The sequence below is a fragment of the Myxine glutinosa genome, chromosome 5, assembly GCF_964187855.1.
Source record: "Myxine glutinosa chromosome 5, kmMyxGlut1.1, whole genome shotgun sequence".
NCBI lineage: Eukaryota > Metazoa > Chordata > Myxini > Myxiniformes > Myxinidae > Myxine > Myxine glutinosa.
In genome coordinates, this window is record NC_136265.1 from 46017928 (window position 1) to 46041663 (window position 23736).

Here is a 23736-nt window from a genome sequence, read left to right on the forward strand (position 1 = left end):
CGAGCTTCGCACCCGTGAACGCCATGTCCATCTGCTCGGTCCAGGTAACGTCGCCTTTGCCCGGCTTACCTCGGAGAGCTTCGTGCAGGGGCGCAGGAGCTGGGTGATACGGGGCAGGAACCGATGGTAAAAGTTCACCATGCCCAGGAACTCCTGCAGCCCTCTGATCGTGCGGGGGCGCGGAAACCCCTTCACCGCCTCCACCTTGGCCGGCAGGGGGACGGCTCCGTGCCTGGTGACACGGTGCCCCAGAAAATCGATTATGGTGGCGCCGAACCGGCACTTTGCGGGGTTCACAATCAGGCCATGCTGGCCCAGGCGTTCGAAGAGCGTGCGGAGGTGGCGTAGGTGCTCTTTGCGGGACGCACTGGCGACGAGGATATCGTCCAGGTAGACGTAGACAAAATACAAGTCACGCAGGACGCTGTCCATCAGTCGCTGGAATGCCTGAGCCGCATTCTTCAGACCGAAGGGCATGCGCAGGAACTCGAAGAGTCCGAATGGCGTGATGACCGCCGTCTTCGGGACGTCCTCCGGCCTGACGGGGACCTGATGGTAGCCGCGTATGAGGTCCACCTTCGAGAAGAAGGACATGCCCGCCAAACGGGCGGAAAAGTCCTGAATGTGGGGGACGGGGTAGCGGTCGGGAGTCGTGGCGTCATTGAGACGGCGATAGTCCCCGCACGGTCGCCATCCCCCGCCGGGCTTCGGCACGATGTGCAGCGGCGACGCCCAAGCGCTCTCTGAGCGACGAACGATGCCGAGTCGCTCCAGGGTAGCGAACGCTGCTTTTGCCACCGCCAGCTTCGTCGGCTTGAGGCGGCGTGCCCGGGCGTAGACCGGTGGCCCGACGGTGGGGATGTGATGGGCCATCCCGTGCTTGACGGCCCCCGCCGAGAAGGTGGGCCGTGTGAGGGCCGGGAAGCCGGCGAGGAGGCGGGTGAATGGCGGCGGTCACGAGGTGCGTATCAGCATGCTGCGTATGCTGTATAAGCTGATGCTGTGGATCAGCAGCATCAGCAGCATCAGCCACGAGGGCCGTGACGGCCACGCCGACTCTCGCCCGCGTGTCCGAAGCGGCGAAGTACTTGTCCGCCTCGGCTGCCAATGCTCGGGGTTCCGTTAGCCCGGTCCTGGCCAACGCGAGGCGAACCTGCGCTGGAAGTTGGCGACGGAAAAGCGCCCGGAATAGAGAACCGGGGGCTTCGTCGCCCAACAGTGACAGCATATGGTCCATTCAGACCGACGGGCGCGTGTCACCGAGCTCGGGGAGATCCAGGAGGCGGTCGGCCCGTGCGTCGTCCGTGAGGCCGAACGTGGCTAGGAGTAGCCGCTTGAGTGCCTCGTACTTGTGGCCGTCCGGTGGGTGGCGAAGGACGGACACAACTCGAGCGGCCGTGCCGGGCCCGAGGGAGGCGACGACGTGGCAATAGCGCGTGTCATCGCCGGTGAGGCGCCGAAGCTGAAATTGGGCTTCGGCCTGGACGAACCAGACTTCGGTCTGAGCCTCCCAAAATTCGGGAAGTTTGATGAAGTTGGCCATGGCAATGGCGTCGCGTGTGGAAGGATCGCTCCGGCAGATCCAACGTCAAGGGGGTCACCAGTAAAGCGCGGCGTTACGCGCGCTGCTTGCGAGCAAGGAGGAAGCGGACAAGCGGTAACTTATAAGCGTCTTTATTTCAGGAACTCACTGTAACACTGGCGCGCGCCGGGCTGCGCGCCCGGTGTATATCATGAGGCCACGCCTACCCCTCGGGCGTGGCCACCACCCACTTGGTGCGCAGAATGATGTCACCACGCCAGTGGGCTTTTGTGTCCGCCACAGTAACTTACTTCCATCCTGGTGTATAGTGAGTTACTTACTTCCATCCTGGTGTAAAGTGAGTTACTTATTTTCATCCTGATATATGCTGAGCTACTTACTTCCATCCTGGTGTGTAGTTAGTAACTTACTTCCATCCTGGTGTACAGTGAGTTACTTACTTCCATCCTGGTGTATAGTTAGTAACTTACTTCCATCCTGGTGTATAGTGAGTTACTTACTTCCATCCTGGTGTAAAGTGAGTTACTTATTTTCATCCTGATATATGGTGAGTTGCTTCCTTCCATTCTGGTTTATGATGTTGGCTGTTTCCGAATCTTGAGCTGATTTATATCCAGAATACAAACCGATTTAATTTACCTTCACTCGCCAGCGTTCTCTTTTGTGGAATCTTATTGAAAGATTTATGAAAATCTAAACATATCAAATTTACCGCATCACCTTCCTCTCCATGTTCTCTCTTATAAAATCAAATACATAATTTAAAGCAATACGTACATGTTGTGACCTCGTGCTGATGATCCCCGACAATATAAAAACATTTCTAGATTTTCCCTTCCTCAGTATCCAATTACAGTTTCAAATATTGCTCAAACTCTCAAAATCATACTTACTGGTCTCTAAACTAGTCCCACTTCCCTTTATCCTCCCTTAAATACAAGTACGGTTATTTAATCCCTTCTCATCCTATGGTAACTCTCCTAACCTCATAATAAAATATATCTGCTAACACTGAACTAAGTCTTTCATTAGTTCCTGAGTGTAAGCCAACAGCACCTGGAGGTTTATTACCTGCAAACTTACTATTTGCTTTCCAACTCCCTCTGTATGTTGACCAAATAGTCATGAAAATGGCCATCTTATTCTCTCATGAAAGACATTCAGGGCTTTTGGTGTCGTTCCCTCCGATTCAGCGTAGATGCAAATACTCATTTAAAATCACTTTTTCCACATTTTTAAACTCCAAAAATCACTTCTTTCCCTTCACTTTCCTGCCTTTCTTTCCTGCTCATATAACATCATGTTCTGCTTATTTCCTGGAATAAGCACATTATTTACATTTCCAATATGTGTATTCATTCAACTAGTACACCCACTAGTACATTATTACATTATTTAATGCTAGTACATCATTTAACTAGTCCAGAAGTGGCAGGAGGGGTCATGTTATTATCCTCTTGGGTATATAGATTACAGTAGATCTAGGTCCGGGGCTCAAGAACGTCTGGGGTGTTACCAAATTTATTGGAGAGCGCTCGACAAGTGGCGAAAGCATTTCAATCCATTGATAACGAACGGTTGGCTTGGCAAGCGCTAGATTGCTGCTGGTTGGTAACTGAACACACCCCGGGTTTCCTCTCTTTCAGTTTCATGTTAAACAGCAGTAGCGACTGTTTTAAAAGGTAATCATACGTGTTTGTGTTTTATTATATTTTGGGGTGCCCCACGGAACACCAAGATAAGCTATTTATAAACGTTAACGCGGCGTTTGTTCAAGGAGGAAAACCCGCTTGGAAAGCTGGGATATTATTTGTATTAATTTTGTTTCATAATAACATTAATATTTTGCTATTATCATTAGTTTTGTTATTATTTTTGTTATTAGAAGTGGCCTTGGAAAAACGCCACAATAGGCTATCTTAACGTGGATATACACCTTAACACGGATTTTGCCCAAGGCGGCCAACCACTTTGGGGAGGAAGGCAAATTAAGTCGCTACAACCCCCATCATGTGACCCTTAATCCTCCTATCAAGTTTGGTTGAGATTGGATAAGTAACGACCAAATGTATCGCGGTCAGACAGACACCAAATTGCATATTTCAGTATGATGATGATTAATGATCTTGATTGGTCCTCGGAGGCAAGGCCAATTTATGGACGAACCAGCTCATCAGCAAATCAGAATCGGATTTATACAACACACAAGAGCATGTTACATTTAATGTGAGATGACAGTCTCACTTCAGTGGTTATAAAATAAAAAATAAATGCTTTTCATTAAAGAAAAGAAAGATAAGTTATGATGACTAAAATGGGGAGATATTAGAAAATAAATATTAGCAGATAAGTGATCATTTTTCAAGGAGCGCCCCATGATGACTAAAATGGGGATGGCGGAGATAATGCATAAATCACCGACTAATGATCTCAAATCATCAACATATCAGAGTGGAGCAACCAAAAAAAGATAATAAATTTGGAGAGATCAAAAAATGAAAGAAGGAGAGAGAGCAAGACTGACCTTAAAGCCAAGGATCTGGCCATTGTGATCCTGCTTTGGAACCATGCCCCATCCCACGAGGATAGCTGAGGGGCTCGTTGCATTTGCATACACGTCCATGGGTCCGGCGGAAGGAGCTGTGAATGAATAACAAAATTTAAATCGAGCAGCGTGACTTGTGGAGCCATATTTTGCGTTAAAAAGCTATATCGCGCCTTTCAAAGCAACAAACGGGTGAGCATATTTCATTCCTCACCTGCCTCGCTGGTTTTTGCTTCAACTACCTCAGTCCAAGGACCAGGCCCATTTGCATTGAAGGCCTGCACCTGGATCATATACGTCGAAAATGGATGGAGGCCCTCAAGGGAGGCCTCTCGCTCCCCTCCGTCATCTGTAGTTGCATCCAAAGGCAGACTGGTGGGAAACTCCTTATGCTTACAACGCACACGATAACCCACCGACTCAGGAATGGCCTGGTAATCCTCCACAGCTAAGGGCTGGTAAGATGAGGGAACATGGTTGCATAGGCAGTTACAATACAAACTTAAGAAACATATCCTATTGGAAGGAAATAAAATACCCAACAGGAGGAAAGATGACAATCAAAAGTGCCCACCAAGTCATGAACTTGGAAAAGCAAAAAGATAAAGTAACAAGTACAGTTACATTCAAAGCAGAGCACTTTATACACAGAGTTTGGCCAACTAGGTTTCAGTTTTTAGTGATCACGTGACAACAGGCGCCATGTTAAAGCCCTAACGTGACTAAACAATGAATAAAACTCGGGAACATAAAAATAAACCCGTCTCTAATAGCAGAAAGTTGCATTCACGCATAGACTTAATATGTAACTCGATGCATGCACGCTTGAACGCACGTGCGCGTGCACTTAACGTAGGGCTACAACATGGCGCCTATTACTGAGTTGGCCAAACTCTGTCTATAAAGGGCTCTCATTCAAAGTACACCGCCCCCATGCCAAATAAATAAATAAATAACATCCTCTAGCGTGTGGCATTTCCGGGGCAGCTTCGGTGATGCGATGCCGCCGTGCAGCACATGGAGCCGGTATTGGGAGGGAGAGATGTACAATGAAATGAATGGATAATTGCACAATTAAAATAAATAAATAATAATCATAAAATAATTAATTTCTTAATCAATTAGCGAGTAGCATACCTAACCCACCAGTGTTTCATCCGAATCTGTAACTTTCCAAGTTAATTAAATGATTAAATCATCAAAAAAGTTAAATAATTAATTGATCAATGAATAAATAATTAATCGATTAATTGATTAATCAACAAATCAAAAATATATATTACAGCCAAATCACTTGGTCATTGTCATGTCCAAATATCAGCTTCCTAGCTCAAAAAGTGCCTGAGATATTGCCCAGATGAGAAAGGAAATAAATAAGTTCTTAATTAATCGACAATAATGAAGTAATAAATCAATTAATTGATTCATGAAAAAATAAAAAAATACTGTTTTTGCCAAAACACTTGCTCAATATTGTGCCAAACTTTCAGCTTCCTAGTTCAAAGGATGGCTGAGATATTGCTCGGACAACCAAGAAAACAAACAAACAAAGAAAACAAGAAAGAAAAACTGGAGTGAAAACCGAGTACTCCCTTTCACGCACGCGTCATCACCGGGCCCCCTCACCCTTTGGTGCCCGGCGATGACGTCATGCAGCGCCTGGAGATGGAATAGGAAAGTAGCGGTGTACAATGAAACCTGAACGGTGTACAATAAATAAAACCTGATTGCGAACATGCAATCATTACCGAAAGATCAATTTTCATTTATAACATAATGTTATAAGAACATAAGTCGTCACTAAACATGTTTTTGAGACAGGTTCAACGACTCCAACATATATACTGTATATATATATATATATATATATATACATATCGTTGAAAATTTAGATTTGTTATTGAATGGATGGAATGTAAAAATTTCGTACAATAATTAGCAAGAAGCTGCCAATAAACGTCCAGCAACCAACCCCGACAATTTCAATTTCAACTGGCAGCCATATAATTAATGTGTATGTGCAAAAGAAGAAGGCCGAATGAGGAAAATAAGAGAATGGTGGAAAGTGGTGTGTGGGAGGATGGGAGGGGTGAGGATGGTGAGGCAGGGAGGGTAGGGGAGGGAAATAAAGAAGTTTGAGAGGACAGAGGAGTAAGCTTGAGTGGCACATATATGGCATATGAGAAGTTTGGGAGAAGTTTGGGAGAAGTTTGGGAGAAGTGAAAAAACTTTTTTTTTGCACAAATGAGACATATGCCCCCACCCTCACCCCCTATCTTAATGGAGCCATTCCAGGGCAACGAATGGGGCAATTCAGAGTTCATTTGGAGGGAATGACATTGTCAAGATATGAACACTGCCTTTTTGGTAGAATGAAAAACTGTTCCACTTTTCCGTTGGCAAAGTCTTCACGATAAACAACAAACAAAAATGAAAAGAAGGACAAAACCTCCAGCAAAGTGCAGATTATTCAAAGGGCTTCCTCATGTTTCCTTTGTTGAGGTTGAGGTTTGTCCTTCTTTTAATTGCATTATTCCTGACAGCCTCTCCACATCTGTTTGAGGAGGACCACAGTCAGAGAGGATGGTGTGTGGCAGACACATCATGTTGGTATAGTCATGTACAAGGATCCATCGGCAAATGGCAATCACAGTTGTGGTGCGTGCTTATTGGTTCCGTATAAGTGAAGGAGTTTGTGTATAAAACAAAGAATCAATTCCTCCTTTGCGAAACTCAGAGTGAGGTGTAAATTGAGTTGGGAGTGAGAATCAAAGCACCTCAACCAAAGTTAGCTACTCACAGTGTTTGCACCTTCACAGATTATTCGTTTTAGTGCAGGCGTAAGAGGAATTTTGGTTGTTTTACGATTCCTTAATTTGTTTTTGATATAGTTCCCCAAAGGCTGAGATACAACGAACGAGTTCATTATGTTCCCCAAGGAAATGTCTTCCCTTTCAAATGACTCTCGAAGGATTTTCGAAAGCAAATAAACTTTTAAATTGACGAGAAGGGCACTCTTCGACATCGCGACATCGATCGATATCCCTCCGCCCACAATATTACATCATTATACATGCAGTACCTGCACAGGTAACGGAAACCTATTATAGTATCTGACCTTTGACGTTGACCTCTTGATGCAGAAATCGAATCAGTTCATCTTTGCATCGTTAAACATATCTGTACCTAGTTTGCTCAGTATCCCATCACTGGTTCACAAGTTAGCGCAGTAACACACATTTTACCTAATGGGACCTCTGACCTTTGACTTCTTTACCCCATAACTGAATACGTTTATCTTTACATCATTATACATACTGGTACCAGGTTTGACTTACAGTAGGTCCCTTCAGCTGTTCTTAAGTTGTCACATTAACGGAAACCTATTACAGACTATGACCTTTTACTGTTGACCTCTTGATGCAGAAATCTAATCAGTTCATCTTTGCATCGTTATATATACTGTATCTACTAGTGGGGTCACCCGTGGGAATCCCACGGGCATGGACGTGTGTGACATTTGGACATCTTCATTTAGTTTCTGCACATTCAGTTTTACAAAATGGTTACTGGCAATTTATCAGATCCACAAATGATGGAATCAACACAATGTATTTACTTCTGATAATATGTGAATGCATGTGCATGCACAGCCACACACACATATATACACATACACACACATATACATAAACACACACACACACACACACACACACACACACACACACACACACACACACACACACACACACACATCCACACATACACACACACACACACACACACACACACACACACACGTAAACCCACACACACATGTATATACATACACACACACAGACACACACACGTACATAAATATACACACACACACACACACACACACACACACACACACACACACACACACACACACACACATCCACACGTAAACCCACACACACATAAATATACATATTGTTACGGACACGACTTAGATGTTATGATGGGCCGAGCGGAATGGCCGCCGTGTTCGCACAAGTTACCCGATTATACTCGAACGTTGGCCGAGTCGCGCTACGCTAGATCAATGAAGGAAAGGACACAACGGCTAGGTTAAATGACACGACACCAGGGGTACAGTTCTCAAGGCCTCCGGAGGAGGGTATATTAGTTCGGAACGTTTAGATTACAGGGATGAGAGAGACAGCATAGAAAGATAGGCACTTAATTACGGTCTTAATAGTAACCCCGACAGACGACAGATAAACGGGACAAAACTGACTCACACGGGGATTGATGGCAAGGAAGGCAGGTAGTCGATGGCTCAAGGTACACTCTTGGCTCAGGGACAGGATACAGTACGGTCCAGTAGATGCAGGGAGGTGTCACAGCGCTCGGAGGTCGCGACTGGTTCTTCCTCGTGGCTGAGGCGCATCTCACGTCACGTCCGGGAAGTGGCTGCGTATATCCGGCGGGGAGTGACACGCCCTCGGCTCGTTAGCTCCGCCCCAGATGGAATCGGCCCGTTGCTTCTCATTGGGTGCGGGGGGGGTTACCGGGCTCCGCCCTTGACGAGGAGCTGACAGCCAGCCCCTTCGTGGTAACCCCATAACCTGGAGCACATGGGCCATGGCGGCTAACCGAGCCGGAGTGAGGACGCCCACTCCCCGCACCGCGGCCGCGCCACCCCCGGTTTGGTTGTAGTTGTTGTTGTTCCATGAGATGATGGGAGGATGCGGAGATGAGGTTGGGGGGAGGTATTGGGAGGTCCTAAACTCACTACTGGTGCCATACAATCACATTCTGGTGCAACGAAGAGTCAGAATTAATGGAAACGAGTCCTTAACTGACATAGACTAAGAATAACTAGCAAGATGTCCGAAAGTTGTCTACGTGAGATGCGGTGGACCTGGGCACGACATTTAATGGGGGAAAAGGGGGAAGGTCGGTTCTACAGAGTGTTATTTACAGGCAATGGGACTAGGGAATGGGGGATTGGGGATAGTTGGGGAGTATTGGGGAAATAGGGGAATATTTACAAGCGGATATGGAGGCCAAATGCCATATCCGCAACATTGCACCCTTCTCTACCCTCGGGGCGTCCCGACCCGATAAATTTTTACCTATGTTAGTGTGGCACTCAGATGTAGTTCCCTCTACTATTAACTCTACCCTGAGTGCGACAGTTTTACAGATATTCACAAATGAGTAAATATGTCCCCCTGCGACGTTGCACCCTTCTCCTCACAGAAACACACCCACAGGATAACCGAATCGTGGAAAGAATTCGCAAACTAAACATACAGCCGGTAGGGAGCATTATTTACAAGACTACGCTGATATTTACACTACGATCCAGGACCTGTTTTTGGAGGAACACATGCAGATGTTATGCATAGAGAGAGCACGCATGCCAGCATCGATACACCAACCCACGAGTGCTCTGTGGCCTTACGGCCTTTAATAATGTGCAGAGCACCCCTTCCAAGCACCAAAAGCACCACCCCATCACACAGTCAGCACCATCCGGTGCAGTCACCATTGTTCATTAAAATAAAAACAACAACCCCTAACCCTGCAGGTGTCTCTTGCTCTTCGTGTGGTGCACTTGGCCTTCTTACTTCTTTCAAAAATAAAGAAAGGCGCCAACCGCGTCCATTTCTTTATTGTGGCCGTCAGGGGGCCAACTATAAGTGGTTCACCTGTATGGCATAGGTGCCACGTTGACCCATAGGTCCATCCACGGGTGGTGCTTGGCCGCAAAAGAACTGCGGTCCATTTGGTGTATCGATCCAGGCAGCAAGCAGCGAAAGTGCAGGCCCACAACTGCGGAGCCAGCACCTCTCTCTCCTCTCTCTCTGCCCCAAAGCCAGATCCTCGGAGGTGGGAGACAAAAGAAAAGACAAGTGACTAAGGTGGTAAGGGCGCAAAAGTGCACGCAATGTAAGGTAATGCACACTGGGGGCACATGGGAACCAGGTGAGACAGGTACGTTCCTACCGTACGCTCCCCCCCACCAGGTAACCTACATTGCCCCTCCCTTACCCCTTACTGTATCCACAAAACACAACACTACCCATAAACATCTACTTTACAAATCAACAAACGTCCCTACTGTCTTCCCCGTTCCTCCCATAAACCAAATTCGTCTTCTCTCCCTCCTAACCAATCAAATTTGCCATTTTCAACTCTCATCAAAATTTGCCATCTCCAACTCAACATCATAATTTGCTGTCACCAATTCATCATCAGTCCCTCCTAGGGAGGGAGAGATGGAATCACCCCAATGTCTCATCCACGTCGTGATGCGTCTCACAAATCCTCACAGCAATCCTTACTTCCTGCAACACAAAACAAAGAAAACACAGGTGTGGAGTCATCATCATCACCACAGGTAAGTGGCTGCGTATGGTGCGACAGGTTCATCAATCCTAACTATTTCCTAAATGACTTTAACAACTTTACCTTACCCGGGGTCTTTCTCCTGCCAAACCATTGGCCCTCTTACACTATGGGTTCTAAAAACCAATGCCCATTGACCAAACTGTGGTGCTTTTCAATTTGAGGTCTCACTCCCCCGATTCATCTCCCGGTGCCCTCGCACAATTTCTGGGCCGCGACGTGTACCTCTCCCAGCGGGTCTACCCACCTGCACACCCCCACCACTGCAGTTGCCTCCGAGCTTACCTGCTCCTTACCCTAACCTAACTACCTGGGGAAGGCCCTCTGGCGCTCTCCCCACTCGGTGCCCTCTCTGGCACTGGGCTGCCCGATCCACACCCGGGATCCTCAGGCACCCACTCACAACTACCGGCTCCCAGGGCCCACCTGCGGCCTCACCTGGCCGACATCCTCACAGTGGTGGAGTGCCCAACCAACTACACACACTAACAGGCTACACGCCCAGCCATTTCCACAACACTAATGCACCCATCCACAACACCATTCTGCAACCGCACCACAAATGCCAATATCCAACCACAATTTACCTATTCCCTCTACCTAACACTTACACTACCCGCCCCGGGTACTCGTGAAAGGGGTCCACTCTTCCCCCATCCACACCTTCGCACCATGCACACCACTCCGTACCACTTACTCCAACTCTCTCCACACACCTGTACCTGCACACCTGTGCTCTCACACCTGGTGCCACCTGCACCCTTCTCTCCCCAAGCGCATTCGCGCTGATCCACAACACTCATCACTCACACACTGCTCCACACACCTGTCCAGTTGCACACCTGTGCAATCACACCTGTTCAATTCTCACACAGCATAATCTCATCTAACTACTCCCCTCTGAAACTTGCGCTTCCCAGTCGTCCCTTTAAACTATTGCGCTCCCTCGTCATTATCATCCACACTAAACTACCTGCGTCCCCACTACAGGTATCAGTCACTAACTAATCTTAACGTCACCTAATGTCATCTTCGCTAGATCCCTATCAATATCCTAACCCACCCGGGCTAGTTTTCACTGCCATCAACCCCATAAGCTATTGCTCCTTTGCCCCACATATGGGAAGGGTGGCAGGGATGCCAGCCTTACCCACCGGGCCCATCGCTCACTACCAATTTTGCACATCAAATTTCAACAAATTAAAAATTTGCCAATCACTACTCATCATCTGCCAATCACTACTGCCAATCCTTTGCCAATCATCAAATTTTGTTTTTCTCTAATTTTGGGTCCAAAACACTAACCTCATCACCCAGTCTACTCACTAATGCCTCTCGGTGCGCCAATTCCTGTCCAAAGCCCGGCTTCGTAAAGCCAAGCCATGAATGCGGGTTGTTCTGTGCCAGCGGCTGGATGCGTCCGGCACTCGGTGCAGGGACGGGGGCTTACCCGGGCCGAGATCCCACGCACCATCTCGGCGTGGAGCCATCCAATGTCCCGATCTCGACCTGCCGGACTGCCTCAACAAAAAGTGGTCGCCATGACGACCCTTTCTATCGGGCTGCCCGCTCCGCCTAGTGGAGCACGGACGCGGCCGTTCAAAGCGAGGCCCAGCACGCACCGAGGGCCCGATTCGGCTAAAAGTCGCTCTAACCTCTAAACCGGTTACCGTCGATGCTTCACCTGGACGCTTACACCCCGCAGCCCGTTCCTTGCTCACACATCCAGCCGTTTCCATGCTCCTCGTACCTTTCCTTACACACCCAGGTACACCCATTCCACTCACAGCCTTGGTCACACACCTGACCACCGAACACTTTGGCACACATTCGTTGGTCGCACACCTCACCAACACACCTCTTCGCGCCCCCTCCTCTGTCACCTCCTCTGTGACAATCACAGGTGTGCTCTCATTCGCACACCCAACCACGTGCCTCACCACCAACTCCAGCGTGCATTCCCACTCACGCTCTACCATTCCAGGTGTGCATCCTTCCATCCCAGGTGTACATCCTCGCTCACCTGTCACAACCAACTCACTCTCCTTGTCACTCTCACTACTCTCACCTCCATTCTTGACAGCGCACTCACCCTTACTCTTGACAGCGCACTCTTTCCTCATGCACCTGTCCGTCACACACCTTTCTCGCACACACTCTTGCGCACACTCTCCCGTCACACCCTCTGTGACACTTACCACACCGCGCTTCCATGTGCTCCCTCGCACACGCGCTACGACCGACTCACTCTCGCCAGCACCCTCACTCCTTGGCACGCACTTTTTCCTCACACACCCCAGAGTCGGACTTTCTCGCACACCTCCTTTTTCGCACACCAGACCTGTCGCACACTTCACCAACGGCCTCTCACGAACACCCGGGTCCATCTCGACCCCCAAGCTTCTTAAATCCCCTGGCGCATCATACGCACGACCATATTGGTCACCACTTACACCGGGTCCTCTTCCTCTTCGCTTCTCCTCCATCACCTGCGAATCCCTCATCCGGTTAATGAGCACATCATCACGATCCAAACACAGACTTTGGACCAATTCTTTTACCTCCTCTTTTATCTCTTTCTTATCCCCTCTCCGTCGCTTCTTAATTTCGCTCACCCCTTCTTCCACTTCTTCTAATTTCTGCTTCACCTCCTTCATCTCTTCGTGCGCCCCTTTAAGTTCTTCCTCTAACTCCACTTTATTTTTTTCTATGTGCTCCCGCACCTCCCGCTCTTTAACCTCCATCACCTCTACCACCTTGTCCATTTTCCTCGTCAGGTCCTCATGTACCGTCTGACACTCTTTTTTAATTACCCCTACGTCCTTTTTCATCTCCTTCTGTGTCGATTTTAAACCCTCGATTACCGCTGTGTTCTTCTTTACCTGGTCCCCCAACTCCTTTTGTCCCACTGTCAGTTGTTCTACTCCCAGCGTCAACTCCTCTATACCCCCTTGCAATTTTACAGTCCCCTTTCTCACCTCCTTCTCCATGCGCTCCTTACAGTGCCTCACCTCCTCGCGCACTCCTCCGACCTCCTCACTCACACCTCTTCTGATCTCCTCTCCCATCACTTGCATCTCCTGCCCAGATGCCACCCTCATCTGCTCCATTTCCTCCCTGTGAGCATCCAGTTTGGTTTCTACCCCCATTCTGACCCCCTCTATCTGCTGCCCCATTTGTTTAACTTCCCTTTCCGCTTGGTCCCTCATGTCCCTCAATTTGCCTTCCATACTATTTTCTAACCCCTCTAACCCCTTTTGCATCCCTTCCATTTGATTCTCTTGAGCGGCCATTCTGTTTTCTACCCCCATTAACCCATTTCTCACCTCTTTTATCCCGTTGTCTAACCCCTCAAAATTATTGTCTAACTTCCCAAATTTCTTGTCTAACTCCTCAAAATTATTGTCTAACTTCCCAAATTTCTTGTCTAACTCCTCAAAATTATTGTCTAACTTCCCAAATTTCTTGTCTAACCCCTCACCGGTACCCCTCGCTTCGTCCCTCATTGCCCCCATTTGGCCCTCTAATCGCTCACTATCAGCCCTCATTCCCACAATTTGGTTTCCCAACCGCTCACCCAATCGCTCAATTTGGCTCCCCATACTCATCTGTACAGCTGCCTGTAGCTGGGCAATGAGGGCCTGCATGTCAATCGGCTGCATGTTAAAGCCCGTTGATACAGCGGGCTCGGCTACCGCGCGCTCTTGCGAGGCGCCATTTTGCGCGCCCGCAACGTCGGGCGCAACGACGCTATTTTGTGCGTCTGCTACCCTCACTGCTTCGCTCTCCTCATGTCCCTCAATTTGGTCCTGGATCGACCCTGCCTCACTCTCCTCTACCGGACCCCAGCCGACTTGGTCTGCCATAGCGCGACTTTCAAAATTCGGGTTTTTATATTTTGTAAAACACAATCAAATTTCGCCGTTATAATTTCGAGCGCGTAAAACGCGCTCCGGATCGAATCTCACTCCTCGACACCAATTGTTACCCTAATGGTACAATTGGTGTTCCAAAATTTGGGCTAAATGAATTTAGTCCCAGGTCCGAATCCCACTCCTGACACCAATTGTTACGGACACGACTTAGATGTTATGATGGGCCGAGCGGAATGGCCGCCGTGTTCGCACAAGTTACCCGATTATACTCGAACGTTGGCCGAGTCGCGCTACGCTAGATCAATGAAGGAAAGGACACAACGGCTAGGTTAAATGACACGACACCAGGGGTACAGTTCTCAAGGCCTCCGGAGGAGGGTATATTAGTTCGGAACGTTTAGATTACAGGGATGAGAGAGACAGCATAGAAAGATAGGCACTTAATTACGGTCTTAATAGTAACCCCGACAGACGACAGATAAACGGGACAAAACTGACTCACACGGGGATTGATGGCAAGGAAGGCAGGTAGTCGATGGCTCAAGGTGCACTCTTGGCTCAGGGACAGGATACAGTACGGTCCAGTAGATGCAGGGAGGTGTCACAGCGCTCGGAGGTCGCGACTGGTTCTTCCTCGTGGCTGAGGCGCATCTCACGTCACGTCCGGTAAGTGGCTGCGTATATCCGGCGGGGAGTGACACGCCCTCGGCTCGTTAGCTCTGCCCCAGATGGAATCGGCCCGTTGCTTCTCATTGGGTGCGGGGGGGTTACCGGGCTCCGCCCTTGACGAAGAGCTGACAGCCAGCCCCTTCGTGGTAACCCCGTAACCTGGAGCACATGGGCCATGGCGGCTAACCGAGCCGGAGTGAGGACGCCCACTCCCCGCACCGCGGCCGCGCCGCCCCCGCTTTGGTTGTAGTTGTTGTTGTTCCATGAGATGATGGGAGGATGCGGAGATGAGGTTGGGGGGAGGTATTGGGAGGTCCTAAACTCACTAGTGGTGCCATACAATCACATTCTGGTGCAACGAAGAGTCAGAATTAATGGAAACGAGTCCTTAACTGACATAGACTAAGAATAACTAGCAAGATGTCCGAAAGTTGTCTACGTGAGATGCGGTGGACCTGGGCACGACATTTAATGGGGGAAAAGGGGGAAGGTCGGTTCTACAGAGTGTTATTTACAGGCAATGGGACTAGGCAATGGGGGATTGGGGATAGTTGGGGAGTATTGGGGAAATAGGGGAATATTTACAAGCGGATATGGAGGCCAAATGCCATATCCGCAACAATATACACACACACACACACACACACACACACACACACACACACACACACACACACACACACACACACACACACACACACACACACACACACACACACACACACACACACATAAACCCACACATAAACCCACACACACATAAATATTGTGGTGCTGTGCACACACGACTCGATTGCCAGAGAGGTAGGCCACAACGCGTTGGTATAACAAAGAGTCTTTATTCAAAGCTCGTACTTCAGCACTGGGCGGGCTCGAGCTTAGAGCCCGCATATATGTCCCGAGGCCACGCCTAGTCCCCGGGCGTGGCCGATCGGTCAAAGGGCGGGGCATGTGCTTTCGTTCCACGCCTGGACGCTCACGCCACCCACCGGTGCGCGGAATTATTGCCCCTTGTGCCTGCCACACGCGCCCCCCCCCAGAATTCCCGCGCACCTGAAGGGTGAGTTTGCGGGGAAGCCGGATGACCTGGCCGAAACGCCCCCTGGCGATGGGTGCAGGGCTGGGGGGTAGCGGGACGGCGGGGCTGGTGGGTGCCGGGGGGCGGCCTCGACGCGGAGGCAGAGCTGCTTGCGGGGGGTGGTCCGGATCGAGGTGGGCCGGCTTGAGGCGGTCCACGGAGATGCGATCCGGGGCACCGCTGATGTCGATGGTGAAAAATTTGTCCCCAGTCTCCAGCACGCAGAAGGGCCCGTCGTACGGGGGCCATAGCGGTGCCCGGTGGGCGTCGTGCCGGATGAAGACGTACTTCGCCGTGCGAAGCTCCGGGGCGACGTGGGAAGGCGGGCAACTGTGGTGTGCCGTCGGCACCGGGGCGAACCTCCGGGCGGTCTCCTGAAGGGCGGAGCGCTGTTGCGCCGCGGACCAAGGAGCCGTGGATAAATTCACCCGGTACCCGCAGTGGTTGCCCGAAGACCAGCTCCGCCGAGGACGCGCGCAGGTCGTTCTTGGGCGCCGTCCTGAGGCCCAGCAGGACCCAGGGGAGTCTGTCGACAGCCGCCGTCGCGGAGGCTGGCCCGGAGCGCGGCCTTCATTGAGCGATGAAAGCGCTCGCACAGGCCATTGGCCTGGGGGTGGTAGGCCGTGGTGCGGTGTAGTTTCACCCCGAGCCCTTGCGCCACCGCGGCCCAGAGCTCCGAGGTGAACTGGGGGCCGCGGTCGGACGAGATATCCGAAGGGGCACCGAACCGGGCAACCCAAGTGGCGATGAAGGCTTGCGCCACATCAGCCGCAGACGTCGCCGCCAATGGGACGGCCTCCGGCCACCGTGTGGTGCGGTCCACCATGGTGAGGAGGTGGGTGAACCCCCGCGAGGGGAGCAGAGGTCCCACCAAGTCGACGTGCACGTGGTCGAACCGACGCTCGGGCACCGCAAACGGGGCCAACGGGGCCTGGGTGTGGCGGTGGACCTTTGCGCGCTGGCACGCGAGGCACGTCCTGGCCCAGTCGCGGACGTCCTTCCGGAGGCCATGCCAGACGAACTTCGCCGCAACGAGCTTCTAGGATGCCTTCGTGCCTGGGTGGGACAGGCCGTGGATGGCGTCGAAAACTGGGCGCCGCCAGCCAGCGGGCACGATGGGGCGAGGCCGGCCGAGGGAGACGTCGCATAGGAGGGCCGCGCCCACGGCGTCGAACGGCACCTCGGCGACGCGGAGGCCCGTGACGGCGGTCCACAAGGCCTGGACGCCGGGGTCGGCGGTCTGGCCCTCCGCCATCCGGGTATAGTCGACCCCGAGGTGGACCGCGTGCACGACGGACCGGGAAAGGCAATCCGCCACCGGGTTGTCTTTACCCACCACATGACGGATGTCCGTCGTGTACTCGGACATGGCAGAGAGGTGATGCTGCTGCCGTGCCGACCATGGCTCGGCGACCTTGGCCATCGCGAACACAAGGGGCTTGTGGTCGACGAAAGCCGTGAACGGGCGGCCCTCCAGCAGATGGCGGAAGTGTCGGACCGCCACGTGGAGCCCGAACAGCTCGCGGTCGAAGGTGCTATAGCGGCGTTTGTGCGGGCGAAGCTGCCGGCTAAAAAACGCCAGCGGTTGCCAAGCACCACGCACCGACTGCTCGTGCACCGCGCCCACCGCGTAGTCCGACGCGTCGGTGGTGAGGGCGATCGGTGCATTGGGCGCCGGGTGCGCCAGCATGGTGGCGTCGGCCAGGGCCAGCTTTGCGCCCGCAAACGCCGCGGCCATCGGCTCCGACCAGGCGATGTCCCCTTTGCCCGGCTTGCCCCGGAGGGCCTCGTGCAAGGGGCGGAGGAGCTGGGCGACGTGGGGCACGGAGCGGTGGTAAAAATTTACCATGCCCAGGAACTCCTGGAGCCCCTTGATCGTGCGGGGCCGCGGGAAATTCCTGACCGCCTCCACCTTGGCCGGTAAAGGGACGGCCCCGTGCCTGGTGATGCGGTGCCCCAAGAAGTCGATGGTGGCGACGCCGAAATGGCACTTGGCAGGGTTGATGATTAGGCCATGCTGGCCCAGGCGTTCGAAAAGCGTGCGGAGGTGGAGCAGGTGCTCCTCCCGGGACGCGCTCGCGACTAGGATGTCATCCAGGTAGACAAAGAGGAAAGGTAAGTCAAGCAAGACGCTGTCCATAAGCCGTTGGAATGCCCGGGCCGCATTCTTCAACCCGAAAGGCATTCTCAGGAACTCGAAGAGGCCGAAAGGGGTGATGACGGCCGTCTTCGGGACATCGTCCGGTTGGACGGGACCTGGTGGTAGCCCCGGATGAGGTCCACCTTGGAAAACACAGTCGTGTTTGCCAACGGGGCGTAAAAGTCCTGGATATGTGGGACCGGGTAGCGGTCGGGGGTGGTGGCATCATTGAGCCGGCGGTAGTCTCCGCACGGCCGCCATCCTCCGCCGGGCTTCGGCACAATGTGCAGAGGAGAAGCCCAAGCGCTGTTGGAGCGCCGTACGATCCCCAGCCGCTCCAGCGTGGCGAACTCCGCTTTCGCCAGGGCGAGCTTCGTGGGGTCGAGTCAGCGTGCCCGGGCATAGACCGGCGGCCCGACTGTGGGTATATGGTGCTCCACCCCATGTTTAACGGCCACCGCTGAGAAGGTGGGCCGCGTGAGGGCCGGGAAACTGGCGAGGAGGCGGGTAAAGTCGTCAGCTGCCGGAAGCGTGCAAACTAAGCTCGCTGGGACGGAACCTTCCAGCAAGCCGCTTGGCAAGCCGCTCGTTGAGCCGCTCAACGAACAAGCGAGCGAGCTGAAGGTTTCGGCCTGCACGAGCCGTCTGCGCTTCACGTCGACCAACAGCCCATTCGCACATAGGAAGTCCGCACCGAGCAGTGCCATTGGCGCGCTGGCGGTCACGAACGACCATTGAAAGCGCTGCCCTCCGAACCGCAGGGAGAGGCAACGCTTCCCGAATGTGCGGATGGGTGTACCGTTGGCGGCAAGCAAAGCGGGGCCCCGGCCCGCTTGTCGGACGTGGAGGTGGGGAGGAGGCTTACCTGCGCTCCTGTGTCGCAAAGAAAACGGTGCCCGGACAAGGTGTCCGTGATGAACAGGAGGCTGCCGGAATGGCCGACGCTCATGGCCGCAAGTGAGCGCCGGTCGTTTCCCGACCCGTCAAAAGAGCACGGCGGGCGACACGTTTTAGCCTGGCGGCCGAACCTGGCATGGTAGTAGCACCAGGTTTGCGGTGGTAACGGGCGCGGTGGCCGTGCCGGCGGCGGTGGTGGTGGCGGCGGTGGCGGTAGTGTACGGGGCATAGCAGCGGCCACGAGGGAAACCTGGGGCGCTGGAGCCTCCGCACCGGGATCCACTACGGCAGCACCGTACGCCGACCGCGTGACGTAGGCCGAGAAATACTTGTCGGCCTCTACGGCCATGGCGCGGGGTGCCTTTATTTTGGAACCGGCCAGCGCGGGGCGTACCTGTGCAGGTAGCTGGCGTAGGAAAAGTGCCAGGAATAAGAAATCCGGGGGCTGGTCTCCAAGCAGGGACAGCATGGAATCCATCCGGACGGATGGTCGTGTGTCGCCGAGGGCGGGAAGGTCCAGGAGGCGGTTGGCCCGTTCGATCTCCGTGAGCCCGAACGTGGCGTTGAGGAGACGTTTGAGCGCCTCGTACTTGTTATCGCCCGGCGGGCGCCGAAGGATGGACACGACTCAGGCGGCAGTGCCGGGCCCGAGGGCGGCGACCACGTGGTAGTACCGGGTCTCGTCCGCCGTTATGCCTCGGAGTTGGAATTGAGCTTCGGCCTGCAAAAACCAAACATCGGCTTGCGCTTCCCAAAACTCCGGGAGTTTGACTGCGACGGCGTTGGTAGCCATGGCGCGTTCGGTGGTCAGCAACGGCTGAACCAATCGGGGTCACCAGTGTGGTGCTGTACACACACGACTCGCTTGCCAGAGAGGTAGGCCACAACGCGTTGGTATAACAAAGAGTCTTTATTCAAAGCTCGTACTTCAGCACTGGGCGGGCTCGAGCTTAGAGCCCGCATATATGTCCCGAGGCCACGCCTAGTCCCCGGGAGTGGCCGATCGGTCGAAGGGCGGGGCATGTGCTTTCGTTCCCCACCTGGACGCTCGCGCCACCCACTGGTGCGCGGAATTATTGCCCCTTGTGCCCGCCACAATACATACACACACACACACACACACACACACACACACACACACACACACACACACACACACACACACACACACACACACACACACACACACACACACACACACACACACACACACACACCTGTGTGAAAACAAACAAAAAAAATTTCATAAAGATTTCACGATTTTAGTTTCTGTAACTATAAAAGGCATTTTCTTTGGGTGGTGTATAATCGCTCTGAACGAAACAGGCATTACCTCGTTTCCTTTGCTTGAGTTGTTCAAAAAGGAATTCATGATCGAAGACGTGTTGATTGAGTCTTAAAATGCACATCCGATCATACAGCCATACAGAGCACACACTATACAGTGACCGATCGCAGGCCTGTGGAACCCATGACTCTTCTTCATTTTAAAACTTGAATGTATCGATAACTTTTCGCTTTACAAAGTAAAAAATGATTAAAACCAAACGTTATTAATAAATATTGTATTCCATGGTTTACATTATTATGTACATTGTTGAAGTACTGTATAGTTTAATTCCATGGTTGGAAAAGAGTTGACTTGCTTAAAGCAAACTCTGTATATACACCCCAGGGACATGAAAAAATATAATTAGACTTCGGTTCGATCCCGAACTTCAGTATTCAGTCGCTGTATTTTTACTAAGTAATAATATAAATAACGAAGTCCTGGGAACGTTCTCTCCTCTCTCCTTCCCGTTCTCTCCTTCCCCTCTCTCCTTCTCTTCTATCATTCTCTTCTCTCATTCCCCTCCCTCATTCTCCTCTCTCTTTCCTCTCTCTCCTTCCCCGTGCCGACATAACAGTCGACACATTCAAAACGGCTGTTGGAATACATGTCGCCGATTTTCTCAACTTTAGCTGAAACTGAGACTTGAACCATCCCAGCGACTGTGATGGTGAATTAGTCGAGATGAAGCCGTGAGGGAGACTCAATGAATGGGCTTTATGTTACAGGCCTTTGAAAATGCATTTTGTTCTACAAACGGTAAATTACATTGAATTTTATTCCCGTTTTTTGCAACCGAGTCTAAAACCATGTTTGCGACTGTGAAAAATGAAATGATATGTCGAATTAGAGTTTAAATAAAACTGAGAGAGCAAGACACCACGGGCCTAACAAAAGAGGCCTCAAAGCTATGCGAGGAAACAACATGGTGGATATTTGTTGTTGATGGTGGATAAAATGGTGGATATTTCGGGTGTAGCCACTCCCCCGGACAGATGTATCACCTATGGAGAATATAATATAGATACCTAGTTTGGTCAAAATCCCAACACTGGTTTACAAGTTAGCTCAGTAACAGAATTCTTACATTATGGGACCTTTGACCCCATAATCTAATCAGTTCATGCTTGCATCATTATACATACTTGCACAAAGTTTGACTTGGATCCCATCAGCCATTCTTAAGTTATCACGGCAACGAAAACCTACCACGGACGCACGGACAGACGCACGGTAGGACGGACAGACAGAAAACATAATGCCTCTGGCGACTTCATTGGCGGAGGCATAAAAAAGTACATTATTAGAATGCTGCAAAGGTAGCATACACTTCTTTGAGCTGTCTACTCTGGGTTTGATTCCCGTCTCCATTATAACTTGGATTGGGCACTTCGCTGGCAGCGTTTTACAATGCAAAGCGTGCCATCCCTCGGATGTATGTTTCACAAGGTGTCTCGTCTTCGAGCATTGGTTGGTACACGTGAAAGATCATGTGACGTCGGTGAATTATCACAGGATCATCAAACAAATTCCTACCTTGATTATTGCTGGGAAGGCAAAGGCAAACCATCCAGTGTAATCCCTTATACGGGCAGAGTACTAGAGATGTAATTAGACTACTTGAACAGAGAGGTACAGGGGTTCTGAATTGGCTCAACTACCAAAATTTTAATCTGATTATCGCAGTCTTCAAATCTCAACCCCAACATGAAGGCAATGGGGAACCACCTTGCCCAAATATCTGCATAGGTACACTATCCTTCTCTATCTGGGGTCGATAAGTCAATATGCCAACAACAAAAGAGCTATGGACCTAATTTTTCAAACAGTCAAGCTCTTTTATAAATCATGTGGTTTACAAGTTGACACACAAAATGAAAAATCACTCATAGAGCGACACTTGGCAAAACAGAACAAAGTGGAATGGCACTCAGTAGAGCATCCTTTTAACCTCAAAAATAGTTGTTGGTTGAATTCAGTTAACTGATGTGTATATCCTATTCAAATTTTAAGTGAATCGTATGAAAATGTAGGATTTTAGAAATTTGAAATTGTTGTTGACTTTTGGCCTATGTTGCTCTTTTGGCCTATAGTGATCTCAAAAATAGTTGGTGGTTGAATTCAGTAAGCCGATATGTAAATCCCATTCAAATTTCAAGTCAATCGGATGAAAATTGAGGATTTTAGAAATTTGAAAAACGTGGTTGACCTTTGGGCTATGTTAACCTTTTGGCCTAAGCTAATCTCAAAAATAGTTGGTGGTTGAATTCAGTTAGCCGATATGTAAATCCTCTTCAAATTTCAAGTCAATTGGATGAAAATTGAGGATTTTAGAAATTAAAAAAGTGGTTGACCTTTGGCCTACGTTGACCTTTTGGCCTACGCTGATCTCAAAAATAGTTGTTGGTTGAATTCAGTTTACTGATGGGTATATCTCATTCAAATTTCAAGTGAATCGTATGAAAATTGAGGATTTTAGAAATTTGAAATTGTTGTTGACTTTTGGCCTATGGTGATCTCAAAAATAGTTGGTGGTTGAATTCAGCTAGCCGATATGTAAATCCCATTCAAATTTCAAGTCAATCGGATGAAAATTGAGGATTTTAGAAATTTGAAAAAAGTGGTTGATCTTTGGGCTATGTTAACCTTTTGGCCTAAGCTAATCTCAAAAATAGTTGGTGGTTGAATTCAGTTAGCCGATATGTAAATCCTCTTCAAATTTCAAGTCAATCGGATGAAAATAGCGGATTTTAGAAATTTGAAAAAATGTGGTTGACCTTTGGCCTATGTTGACCTTTTGACCCCAAAAATATATAGGATTTTGTCCGACCACGAACTCTACCATTTGGTAAAGTTTCGTGAAGATCGGTTTAAAATTGTGACCTGTAGGCAAGTATAAGTGAGCGGACACGCTGACACACGCGGACACACGCGGACACACACACACACACACACACACACACACACACACACACACACACACACACACACACACACACACACACACACACACACACACACACACACACACACACACACACACACACACACAAACCGGAGTGATCAACATACTTGCAAAAAAATTGTTTTTTTGGCCAAGTAATAAGTTGATGAGCTGCGACCATGAGGTGGTACAAGGTTGGCGTGGACTTCTTATTCAGGAAAATGAAAAAAAAAGGTACAGGGAAATAGTTGGCACTTGAACGATTTCTCAAGGTATCCAACGACGATTCCAACTGACGCATACGACCTGTCCCATTTATAGATTGCAA

The 23736-nt window shown here is 50.4% G+C and overlaps 1 protein-coding gene across 1 annotated transcript in view; it reads right to left on the bottom strand.

Annotated features, from left to right (window-relative positions):
* LOC144891944 (protein sidekick-2-like) overlaps positions 1–23736 on the bottom strand; it is a 206098-nt gene that overhangs the window by 36315 nt on the left and 146047 nt on the right. Inside the window, exons 6-7 of the mRNA XM_078777056.1 lie at positions 4303–4543; positions 4068–4183 (exon numbers count right to left, since the gene is read on the bottom strand). Of these exons, the coding sequence (XP_078633182.1) occupies positions 4068–4183; positions 4303–4543 (357 nt within the window). The remainder of the gene's footprint in view (positions 1–4067; positions 4184–4302; positions 4544–23736) is intronic.